The sequence below is a fragment of the Capra hircus genome, chromosome 19 (genome assembly GCF_001704415.2).
Source record: "Capra hircus breed San Clemente chromosome 19, ASM170441v1, whole genome shotgun sequence".
NCBI classification, from domain to species: domain Eukaryota; kingdom Metazoa; phylum Chordata; class Mammalia; order Artiodactyla; family Bovidae; genus Capra; species Capra hircus.
The window spans coordinates 4797831-4811165 of NC_030826.1; the positions used below are offsets into that span (position 1 = coordinate 4797831).

Genomic DNA, 13335 nt, shown 5'->3' on the forward strand with positions numbered 1-13335 from the left:
AGGTTATATTTATTTTGCTTAAAATGGCCACAAGCGTGTCTTTTAAAATTCACTTAACCCGATTCATTAAAGTGTTTCGTTTTGGAATCCTAAAGTGTAGTAAAAAGTCAGTTAAAAGCAAGTCTCTGCAGTTACCTTTAATAAATCTTTGTTTGTTTAATATTTTTAAAGTGTTCTTCTACTCCAAAGAAATAAGCGTTATTGCTGTAATTTCTCTTATTGTTTGGTTTACCAAAAATTTGTTTGGTTTACAGAAAAATTAGATTTGTTTTACAGAAAAATTAGAATTAGGGCTAAGAAAATTCATTTGATTGCCTTTGTATGATCATACTTTTAATAATGTCATTGCTAGTATGTACTGAGTATTTTGAATTATCTAGGTCTAAGAATTTAACAAATAGTTTAAAGAAAAAGTAGGTACCCATCTCTGGGCAGGGTCTCCCACTATCTCTAGGCTAATTTATGCATGCTAATTTACTTTATCTTAGGGATCCTGCCTTTCAGATGATTACAGTTACCAAGGAAACAGGCCTTGGTCTGAAGATCCTAGGAGGAATTAACCGGAATGAAGGTCCATTGGTATATATTCAGGAAATCATTCCTGGAGGAGACTGTTATAAGGTAAAAATGAAGATAAAATAACCCTTCACCTAAAAGACAAAACCACTAGTGATGAGGTTTGTTTCATCATCAGTAAATTTTTTGTTAACTGAATGTCCACTATGACCATTTCTCAGTGAAAGACACAAAGAGAGTGGAAGTAGACATTTACACTCAAGGAACTTTAACCTAACAAATGCATAAGAAATAAAAATGAATTAAATATGAAAAAGCAGATTTTAAGCTCTAACTAAAGGTTATATATTTTTAATTATATGCTGTTCAACTTTTATCGTAAGTCTGCTGAGAGAAATCATATGTGAAGACATGTTCTCTATTCACTGCTCTGAGTTTGGGTTAAGTTAGATCAGTTAAACTGTGTTCATTTGGCCTCTCTTAAATGCAAAACAAAACTAAGCAAATAAAATCTATTGATTTGTGAATTTATAGTAATTCTTGATGTTTGTTATCACTTACTAATTGTCCATATGAGAAATTAGATTTAGAATTAAGGCTAGAAAATATCTTATTTAGGAATGAGAAAGCCTTACTCTTCTCATCACTGTAAGAAATATGTAAATCATGAATTCTTTGCTCTTGTTGCTAGGAAGCTCAGATTCATATTTGAAGCATTTAGTTAACAAATTGGTTACTATATTTTCATGCTCATTTCTCTGGAATTTCATGTTATTTCTGTTTTGCTAACGTGATTCTATATTTCTTTTGTTGAAAATTTCCTCCAATCTTTTTTGGAGAGATGTAGTATACAAAGAATTTAATAAAATATTCTGTTACTATCAAGCTACTTAACATGAGAAAGGATCTTCTTACAAAGTTTGTTTATATTGTTGTTCTTATTCTAGTTATTTTTGTTGAATAAATAGTCCTACCCTTACCCCTAGTCCTATCCCGAACACTGTTTAGCAAACAGTTTGTTTATTCAAATGGATTTTTTTCCAAGTTAGGAAAAAAAAATCAACTTAACCAAAATTTTCAAAGCAATAGATTTAAATTTTCTCAGGCTTGTGGAGATAATATGGTGTCTTCCTAATACACTTACCAAGCTGTAAGTGTTATATAATAAGTACAGGATATTGTCTCTGGAGTAGGAAATTGCAACCCACTGTAGTATTCTTGCCTGGAGAATCCCATGGACAGAGGAGCCTGGCAGGCTACAGTCCATGGGGTCGCAAAGCATCAATCAGACACAACTGAGCAACTGAGCATACAAACATAAAATAGGATATTATAATGATATAATTTGGGGCTACTGAATTTAATTTATTAACTAAATAAGAGCATACTTAAATGCTAAATTTAAACAAATTCAAACAAAAGACAAAATTTTTCTTTTAAGAATTGAGATATATTACTTTAGTTTTAAAGCTAAAGGATGTGTGTATTCGGTATGGCTAAGCTATTTCTTAGACTATACTTGAAGCAATGTAATAGCTGATGGTACCTACCAAGTGATAAGAATTTACTTTTAAAACAAACATCAATTTGTTTTCCCCCATGAAAAATATTTGTACGTAAAGTAGTAGTAGTGACTAGGTGCTGAGTGACTCGTCTCCTGTCAGCAATCACTGAATAAGAAAGTATACCTGTAATATACATTTTCTCTTGCTGATTTTCTGAGAATTCCATTGTTTGAACGGGCATTAGAAAGCAAAACCATGTAATAAAGTATATTCTATATTTACCACTAGAGAGCAGCATTGGGTTATTAATGTATTTTTACAGTACTTGGTTGTGCCCAAGAAAATAAAACTGCCAATATAGAGAAGAGTGTAGACAGAGAAGAAAAGTGAGTTTTTAATGCTTACAGTTGCTTTTATGTACTTCCTCAAGATGGAGAAGTATGTCCATCTTTTGCTCTGAAAAGAAATTAATTCAATTTTATATAAAATATTTTAAATGAATAATAGAATTTACTTTGTTCTAAATACTGTGTTCTTGCCCAAAAAGTCCCATGGACAAAGGAGCCTGGTGGGCTACAGTCTGTGGTATCGCAAAGAGTCAGATATGACTGAGCGACTAAACAACAGCAACAACAAACACTGTGTTAGGCTAGTTAAAACTCCTGATCTGCATGAAATTTCTGCATGTATATTCACAGAATAGGAAACAGACTCATAGGTTATCTTTATTAAGTTGGTACACTGAGCAACTGTTAATATTTTTTAAATGCATATGAGTGCTTTTACTTGCTGTAATTTTAATATTATATTGTTTCAGAGGTAATAACATAGCCAATCTCAAGCTTATTCCCCCTCATACACACTTAAAAATATTTTTCCTCTTGGAAGATAAGAGATAGAATACTGGCTCAGTAACCAAAATGGTCATGTTTCTTTTAAAAAATGTATTCAGAGTTCAGACTTGAAACATCTTGAAATGCTTTTGCTGCTTCAAGTAGGGAAGAAGATTCTTGATTCTCCTAGCTCTAAGAGCTAGAGGTAGCCTATAGGTTGGGAACAACTATACTAGGTACTGAGTTAAGGGAAGGATTAAATGTGGGAACTCCAAGGCTCTTTTCTCTCCACCAGCCAATTCCGTATCAGTTTGGAGTCCTCAGTGTTCAGTCTTAGAAATTTTGGGGAGTGGGACATTCCTTTGACCTTCATACACACATATCCGATTGTCTGATCCACATTTCCACTTGGATCTCTTCAAGGCATTTCACATGCAACTTGTCTGAGGCAGGATTTATGATAGTCACGTCATACCTTCATCTACCCATTTCTCCCCAAATAGACCTTCTACCAGTATTCCCAGTTTCTGTGAATGACACCTTCCAGTTGCACAAAGTCAAAGAAGCAGATCTCATCGTAACTACTTCCTCTCCCTTAACACCCATATCTAATTCATTAGTACTTACTGTTGACTGTTTCTAAACAGTTCTTGAATCCATCAGTCTTCTTGATCTTCACTGCTATCACTTTTGTTTAAGTTAGCATCAGTTCAATTCAGTCACTTAGTCATGTCCGACTGTTTGCGACCCCATGAATTGCAGCACACCAGGCTTCCCTGTCCATCACCAACTCCAGAGTTCACTCAAACTCACATCCATCGAGTCGGTGATGCCATCCAGCCATCTCATCCTCTGTCGTCCTGTTCTCCTGACCCCAATCCTTCCCAGCATCAGACTCTTCTCCAATGAGTCAACTCTTTGCATGAGGTGGCCAAAGGATTGGAGTTTCAGCTTTAGCATCAGTCTTTCCAAAGAACACCAGGACTGATCTCCTTTGGAATGGACTAGTTGGATCTCCTTGCAGTCCAAGGGACTCTCAAGAGTCTTCTCCAACACCACAGTTCAAAAGCATGGTACCTGACACATATTAATTACTAAATTAATAACTAACGAATGAGTAATTCTTTAGTCATGTTGCTGAGAATTACTGTTTACCATTTGACTGCCACCATCTGGGGTCCACACCAAAGTGCCTTTTCTTCCTAGCTCTTTGTGTCTAATTCTGAGCAATACTTTTTTTTCTTCTTTCTCTGCTAATACTGTAAGGAGAATAGGCAGGAATCAGACATTTTTCTTCAAACCAGATTCATTTTATTTACCTGATTCTAGGGTACACACAGACACGTACAGTCAGCCCTCCATATCCTTAGGTTCCAAAACTATGGGCTCAACCAACCACAAATTGAAAACATTCGAAAAAACAAATTCCAGAAAATTCCAAAAAATAAACGTGAATTTGCCATAAAGCAATTATTTACATAGCATTTGCATTGTATTAGGTATGATAAGTAATCTAGAGATGATTTAAAGTATACAGGGAGGGTGTGCATAGATTTCATGCAACTATAATAGCATTTCATGTAAGGGACTTGAGCATCCATGGATTTTGGTATCCAACACTGAGAAATGACTGTATGCGTATGGATACACACCAATATTTATAAAACAAATATATAGATAAGTAATTACGTGTGTATGTACATGCACATGTGTGCTTGCTAAGTTGCTTCAGTCATGTCTGACTCTTTGTGACCACATGGACTGCAGCCTGCCACGCTCTTCTGTCCATGAAGACACAGGCACGAATACTAGAATGGGTTGCCATGCCCCGCTCCAGGGGATCTTCCCAATCCAGGAATCAACCTCGTATCTTTTATGTCTCCTGTATTGGCAGGCGCATTCTTTACCACTAGTACCACCTGGGAAGTTCTGTACACACACATAGGGGTTTGTGTGTGTACATATGTCTGTATGTATCTATTTTCTCTCTAGCATCTCTGAAATTGAAATGCCTCTTACAGTAAATGTCATGGTGTAACTGGCAGCATATTATTCAGCACTACATAAAATAATGGTATATTGCATAATCAGTATTATGGATCTTAGATATGATAAATGATAGGATACTGAAACAGGAACTCCCCAGGTCAGTAGGTGCCCAAAGTGCTACTGGAGATCAGTGGAGAAATAACTCCAGAAAGAATGAACGGATGGAGCCAAGGCAAAAAAAAAAAAAATAGCCAGTTGTGAATGTGACTGGTGATAGAAGCAAGATCTGATGCTGTAAAGAGCAATATTGCATAGGAACCTGGAATGTCAGGTCCATGAATCATGGCAAATTGGAAGTGGTCAAACAGGAGATGGCAAGAGTGTACATCAACATTCTAGGAATCAGCGAGCTAAAATGGACTGGAATGGGTGAATTTAACTCAGATGACCATTATATCTACTACTGCAGGCAGGAATCCCTCAGAAGAAATGGAGTAGCCATCATGGTCAACAAAAGAGTCTGAAATGCAGTACTTGGATGCAATCTCAAAATGGCAAACCATTCAGTATCACAGTAATCCAAGTCTATGACCCAACCAGTAATGCTGAAGAAGCTGAAGTTGAACGGTTCTATGAAGACCTATAAGGCCTTTTAGAACTAACACCCAAAAAAGATGTTCTTTTCATTATAGGGGACTCGAATGCAAAAGTAGGAAGTCAAGAAACACCGGGAATAACAGGCAAATTTGGCCTTGGAATGCAGAATGAAGCAGGGCAAAGACTAATAGAGTTTTGCCAAGAGAACGCACTGGTCATAGCAAACACCCTCTTCCAACAACACAAGAGAAGACTCTACACATGGACATCACCAGATGGTCAACACTGAAGTCAGACTGATTATATTCTTTGCAGCCAAAGATGGAGAAGCTCTATACAGTCAACAAAAACAAGACCAGGAGCTGACTGTGGCTCAGATCATGAACTCCTTATTGCCAACTTCAGACTTAAACTGAAGAAAGTAGGGAAAACCACTAGACCATTCAGGTATGACCTAAATCAAATCCCTTATGATTATACAGTGGAAGTGAGAAATAGATTTAAGGGCCTAGATCTGATAGATAGAGCACCTGATGAACTATGGATGGAGGTTCATGACATTGTACAGGAGACAGGGATCAAGATCATCCCCATGGAAAAAAATTGCAAAAAAGCAAAATGGCTGTCTGGGGAGGTCTTACAAATAGCTGTGAAAAGAAGAGAAGTAGAAAGCAAAGGAGAAAAGGAAAGATATAAGCATCTGAATGCAGAGTTCCAAAGAATAGCAAGGAGAGATAAGAAAGCCTTCCTCAGCGATCAATGCAAAGAAATACAGGAAAAGAACAGAATGGGAAAGACTAGAGATCGCTTCAAGAAAATTAGAGATACCAAGGGAACATTTCATGCAAAGATGGGCTCAATAAAGGACAGAAATGGTATGGACCTAACAGAAGCAGAAGATATTAAGAAGAGGTGGCAAGAATACACAGAAGAACTATACAGAAAAGATCTTCATGAACAATAATCACGATGGTGTGATCACTCACCTAGAGCCAGACATCCTGGAATGTGAAGTCAAGTGGGCCTTAGAAAGCATCCCTCAAAAAAAGCTAGTGGAGGTGATGGAATTCCAGTTGAGCTCTTTCAAATGCTGAAAGATGATGCTGTGAAAGTGCTGCACTCAATATGCCAGCAGATTTGGAAGTCTCAGCAGTGGCCACAGGACTGGAAAAGGTCAGTTTTCATTCCAGTCCCAAAGAAAGGCAATGCCAAAGAATGCTCAAACTACCCCACAATTGCACTCATCTCACACACTAGTAAAGTAATGCTCAAAATTCTCCAAGCCAGGCTTCAGCAATACGTGAACCGTGAACTTCCAGATGTTCAAGCTGGTTTTAGAAAAGGCAGAGGAACCAGAGATCAAATTGCCAACATCTGCTGGATCATCGAAAAAGCAGGAGAGTTCCAGAAAAACATCTATTTCTGCTTTATTGACTATGCCAAAGCCTTTGACTGTGTGGATCATTACAATAAACTGTGGAAAATTCTTCAAGAGAAGGGAATACCAGACCACCTGACCTGCCTCTTGAGAAATCTGTATGCAGGTCAGGAAGCAACAGTTAGAACAGGACGTGGAACAACAGGCTGGTTCCAAATAGGAAAAGGAGTATGTCAAGGCTGTATATTGTCACCCTGCTTATTTAACTTCTGTGCAGAGTACATCATGAGAAACGCTGGGCTGGAAGAAGCACAAGCTGGAATCAAGATTGCCGGGAGAAATCTCAATCACCTCAGATATGCAGATAACACCTCCCTTATGGCAGAAAGTGAAGAACTAAAAAGCCTCTTGAAAGTGAAAATGGAGAGTGAAAAAGTTGACTTAAAGCTCAACATTCAGAAAACGAAGATCATGGCATCTGGTCCCATCATTTCATGGCAAATAGTTGGGGACACAGTGGAAACAGTGTCAGACTTTATTTTTGAGGGGCTCCAAAATTACTGCAGATGGTGATTGCAGCCATGAAATTAAAGTTATGACCAACCTAGACAGCATACTGAAAAGCAGAGACATTACTTTGCCAACAAAGGTCCATCTAGTCAGGGCTATGGTTTTTCCACTGGTCATGTATGGATGTGAGAGTTGTACTGCGAAGAAAGCTGAGCACCGAAGAATTGATGCTTTTGAACTGTGGTGTTGGAGAATACTCTTCAGAGTTCCTTGAACTGCAAGGAGATCCAACCAGTCCATTCTGAAGGAGATAAGCCCTGGGATTTCTTTGGATGGAATAATGCTGAAGCTGAAACTCCAGTACTTTGGCCACCTCATGCGAAGGGTTGACTCATTGGAAAAGACTCTGATGCTGGGAGGGATTGGGGACAGGAGTAGAAGGGGATGACAGAGGATGAGATGGCTGGATGGTTTCACTGACTCTCGATGGACGTGAGTCTGAGTGAACCCCGGGAGTTGGTAATGGATAAGGAAGCCTGGTGTGCTGTGATTCATGGGGTCACAAAGAGTCGGACATGACTGAGTGACTGAACTGAACTGAACTGAGATGTGATATATTCAGGATTTTTTTTTTGGTCCAATCTTACAGATTAAGATGAAGATCATATTAATGAATGCTAGTAGTCATTGTTCACAAAGGATTATAGCTGGACATATCTAACTTTGAAAAGAAATCTATTTTCAGGATTTGCTGAGTGTGTCTGTGGAGCTGGGACGAAGGCTTTTTGGATAGGTAGGACAAAGGTCTCTAGATGACAAGGGACAAAGAAACCAGTCCTTTGGTGAGAGCTAAAGCAGTAGCAGCCAAGAAGATTCACATTACAGTGTCACACACTTTTCTCCTTTGCCGCTGTTATTTGTGTTAGAGCCACCTTAATTTCTTCAGTGTTTCCTGGGCCTTTCTCATTTATTGTGGACCTGTTGTATACTTGGCACCATGCTCAGGGAAATAACCATGAAAAGGCCGTAGTTCTGGTCAGTTGAAAGAATGTGTACTGCTAATTTTGGAGTTGCTGAAGTAATATAGTCTAATGGGGAAGAAAAAGATATGGAAACAAATAAGGACAATATGGAGTAAGTACAGTAATATAGATAAGTGAAAGTGCTTTTGGAGCAAAGAGAAGGGGACAGTAAAGTAAATCTTGGGAGCTGGAGAAAACCTACAGCAGAGATAATGTTTGAATTTGGCAGTGAAGTTTAAATGAGAGTTCATCAGACAGAAGTGTCAAGGTGAGTGGTGGCATTCTAGACAAGAATTAGTATGTATAAGCACGTTAAAGTTTGAAAGACCGTGGCAGGTTTGAAGAACATTTTCTCAGAATAGGATGAAGAATTTATATGCTGAGAAGGGAAAGTGGATATGAGGCTAGAAAAAGTAGGTTGCATCTAGTTTGTTCTAGGTTTGGGAAATTCACGAGTTTCAACTTTTCCCGTCAGTGGGCAATTATCAGGGGTTCTTAATTTGAGGACTGGGAGGATTAAATTTGCTATCACTGTGAAAATTGCCTTCAACAGATATGGGATTCTGATTCACCTCTCCGTAACACCTACAATGTGTTAGGATTTTATATACGTTATTTAATGATCACAGCAACCTTGTACAATAGGTATTTATTCCCCACATCGCAGCTAAGAAAATGAGTCTCATGGAGATTAAATAAATTGCCTGCATTCACGTTAATAACTAGTATTGTGAGAGGACACCTCCATTGACACTTATTGAAATTATGGGAAAAGAATCTAAAAGCTCTCAGGAGCAATCTTTGTAGTGAGGAATACTGAGTTAGAGTCAGGCTGTGTGAATAGTTTCTGATGCTCTGGTAATAGACATTGTTTGGAAAACTGTGTAGTGGTCGTTATAATATGAAATGGACAATGCTGACAGTTTTTAACAGAAGCATTCAAGAATACATTATTATTTCAGCATCTTTATAAATGTCAATGTGAAAGAATTCAGACTGAAGCTGGGTGTGTGAAAGTGCTTGGCACCTTGCCTGTCATGTTGTGTAGTTGCTCAGTAAGTGCTGAATCAGAATCTAGACAGTGTGGAAGAGCCCTTGGCAAATCCCTGAAATCACTATCTTCTCAGACACATTAATCAAGCTGGGGCAGAATTCATGGGCTTTGAATGCCAGGCTTTTACAGAAATAGCTTTGTTTTAGTTTGCAGGTTCTGACTTTTAAACCGGTTCAGAAATTCACATGATCAGCTAAGATCTTATTCTTGGAAGCAAAAGGAAAAAAAAAAAAAAAACTGCTGCAAGTACTTTTTAGAAAGAAAAATATATATAAACACCAGAAGCCACAGTCAGAGACTTTCTTCCTCTCTTCTCTGACTCTTGTCTCCCTGGAAAATACTACTTCAGTACATTGGTGTACCTTAATATTAATATAAGATGTGTTAAATTGCCTTTCTGAGAGCTTTTTTCTCTTTATGGCCAATACCATGTGGCCAGAGAAGAGACTGTGGGAGAAGGTAGGTCACCTCAACCCTCTTGCCGGCTTCTGTCTTCTGAAGGCCTTTTCTCCATAATGCTGACAACCAGCTGTGGTTTCTATAAAGTACACAGAGAAAGGAACTGTCTCTGGCGATTTAGAATTTAGTTCTTTGTTCCTTGTGGATGAGATTGTGCACCCCCTGCATCCCCTTCCTTCACCTTCTCTCATTGTTTATGAACATCTTAGCTAACAATCTGTGGAGCTCAAATTCGAATTCAGATATATCTGGTTTCCATGCCTCGTTCTCTTTTCTCCTCACCAGTCCCCTGCCTCTGAAGGCTCCTGCCCAAATAACAGACAGTGGAGTTGCCATCTGGCTTATAGTCATCATCATGGAATTTTCCCTTTTCAAGGAAGTTTAATAAAAGCCAGGAACTGTTAATACTAAGAGTATAGACTAAAACAAAAATAACCAAATATTTACTATCCACCACCCCAATTCTAAAAGAACTCTTTTCGCCTTGTCAGAGTCCTTTAAATGCTTTGCTTCAGTGGAGCAGAGCCTCCTTCACTGTTCCCTTTCTTTCCCTAAGTTATTGCCAGGCTTTGGGATATAAGTTAATAGTAGTGTAGTCATTAAATTTCAGTTATAATCTACCTTTTTAAGCTGATTCTAAGGAAGAATTTTTTGCAGATTCCAAATTGAATAGAGTTGGACTTAGCAGACATTTATTTATTTTTAAGCTAGATTTTTAAAAAAATCACTATTTTACCCTACTTCCAATGCAAATTTTGGAATATAGAACCAAAATAAAATTCATCTGGTTAGAAACATTGTTGAGCTTAAATGTCATGAAGTGAAAGTCACTCAGTCGTGTCCAACTCTTTGCAATCCCAAGGACTATGCAGTCCTTGGAATTCTCCAGGCCAGAATACTGGAGTGGGTAGCTGTTCCCTTCTCCAGGGGATCTTCCTGACCAGAATTGAACGGGGGTCTCCCTTATTGCAGGCGGATTCTTTACCAACTGAGCCACCAGGGAAGCCCTAAATGTGCATTAGTCTAGTTATTTTAATGGGATGGAAATTTTCTCTTCTTTTTAATAATGTAATATTTTACACATACAAAAAGATATTGGAGCAGATATCTAACTTATAAAGCATAATAGTGAAATGAACCTATGAATCCACTTAGACTTCACTGTTTGGCTTAAGTAGAAAATATTACTATTAAGTCTTCCTATGTGTTTTCTTCCCACTCCATTACATTTTCTACCCTCCTTTTCAGAATTAAGTGCTCTCCAGAATTTTGTTTATTCTTTGGTAACTTTTACTAGCCTTATCTTTTTGCCTGTGGCAAAAAGGTCGTTTTGTTTCTTTGTTTGTTACCATTTCACTTTAACCTCAAGGAAATGACATCCTCAGACTAATATTTAGCATATTAAATCGCAAGTTCTTGTATATAAGTTTCTAAGTATAGTCTGACTGTAGTTGACTTAAATGCATATGCTACCAAAGTCTGTCATCAGACTTGGTTTTATAAAATATTACAAAATCAGCTCCTTCATTTTACTGAACATGTAAGATCCATATGGTAGATACTTTCTCCACGCTGCTCAGCCTTTTCCAGCTTTACTATTGTCTTTTAGTTCCCATACGTTGGTCAAATGGAAGGAGGGGAAAAAAAATCTCTTGTGAATATAGCAATTGTGTGGTCTCAAACTTTACTAGTTATATTTAATCACATGCTTATAAAATCCAAATTAGTTTTCAAATACTATATATATTAAATCAAATTGACTTTGTGGTTTTATATTTATATTTCAGAATGGTCATAGGGTCGTTATTCATTTAGATTATCATATATTTTATTACACAGTATTAGAAAGAACATGTTTATATTTATTTGCCTTCCTGTATACTCAGTGTTCAGTGTAAGAGATAATAATAAATACGTTAAAAAAAAATATCATTACTCAACAGTAGTGAAGTGAAGTCGCTCAGTCGTGTCCAACTCTTTGCAACCCCATGGACTGTAGCCTACAACGCTCCTCCATCCATGGGATTTTCCAGGCAAGAGTACTGGAGTGGGTTGCCATTTCCTTCTCCAACTCAACAGTAAAGTAACCATAAATCACCATTGTTATATATAATGCAGTTCAAACCAAAGGTTAGTTATCCAAGGATATAGCTTAGATGATAAGACTTTTGAAAAACTTTTCCTTGAATTTGTGGAATTTACTTAAATACCCTCAAGGGTAAAAATGCTTTTTAACTTTAAAAACTTTTCCCTAGTTGTAGAAATAATGGTTTCTGTATTTGTACTAATGACTGAGAAGCATCTTACGAAATGAAAATGAAAAGAGTTCATTTTTCATTTTCCGGTTTGAATTAAAAGACAAATGAAAATGAAGAAAACTTACCTAAGGTATACAGTAAATCTTGTAACATTTATGCTTTGTCTTAAACAGTTAGGCTAGTTTTAGGCAGGGGGACTTTCCAGGTTGCTTATTGGTAAAGAAACTACCTGTCAAAGCAGGAGATGCAGGAGATGCAGGTTCAGTCCCTGGGTCGGGAAGATCCCCTGGAGGAGGAAGTGGCAACCCACTCCAGTATTCTTGAACAAAGGAGCCTGGTGGGCTACAGTCCATGGGGTTTCAAGAGTCAGACATGACTGAGCACACACGTGTATAGTTGTTGGCAGAGATAGGCCCTGGAAAAGGCAATGCCAGGCAGCCAGTTAAGATTGTTTGTTATTACTAGGATGTCAGTAGAACTCCTTGTATAACCAACTGGTCCTATGTCAGTCACAGGAGGGACAGCAGATCCAAAAAAGATGATGTTTGACCATGAACATAAATGTGGGTAGAATCAATATAGTTAAGATCATTGGCTGAATTTTTAAAAATTTCTAACTGTGGAGTAACTCTTAATGTTTGATGGGTTGAAAGATACAGGAATGCTCAGAAAATAAACTGACTGAGTCTTATATTCTGAAATATCCTAGAATTATTTAGCCTAGTTTATCACAGACAGACCTGTGTTTGTCTCATACAACTGACCTTTTAAAACAGGTTTCTTTTCCTAGTATACCAGGCTGTGTCTTCATATCTTCAGGATACCTTAACATGAAAGTTTATTCTAGGAATACATGAACATTTCCATTTCATTCATGTATATTAGAAAAGTGAAAGTCACTTAGCTGTGTCTGACTCTTTGTGACCCCATGGAATATACAGTCCATGGAATTCTCCAGGCCAGACTACTGGAGTGGGTAGAATTTCCCTTCTGCAGGGAATCTTCCCAACCCAGGAATTGAACCCAGCTCTCCTGCATTGCAGGGTGATTCTTTACCAGCTGAGCCACAAGGGAAGCCCAAGATTACTGGAATGGGTAGCCTTTCCCTTCTCCAGGGGATCTTCCTGACCCAGAAATTGTAGTGGGGTCTCCTGCATTACAGGTGGATTCTTTACAAACTGAGCTAACAGGAAAACATGTATATTATGAAACCA

General features: G+C 37.8%; 1 protein-coding gene across 1 annotated transcript in view; it reads left to right on the plus strand.

Annotated features, from left to right (window-relative positions):
* Positions 1 to 13335, plus strand: part of STXBP4 (syntaxin binding protein 4) — a 230976-nt gene that overhangs the window by 30952 nt on the left and 186689 nt on the right. Inside the window, exon 5 of the mRNA XM_013971768.2 lies at positions 489 to 621. Coding sequence (XP_013827222.2) covers positions 489 to 621 — 133 coding nt within the window. The remainder of the gene's footprint in view (positions 1 to 488; positions 622 to 13335) is intronic.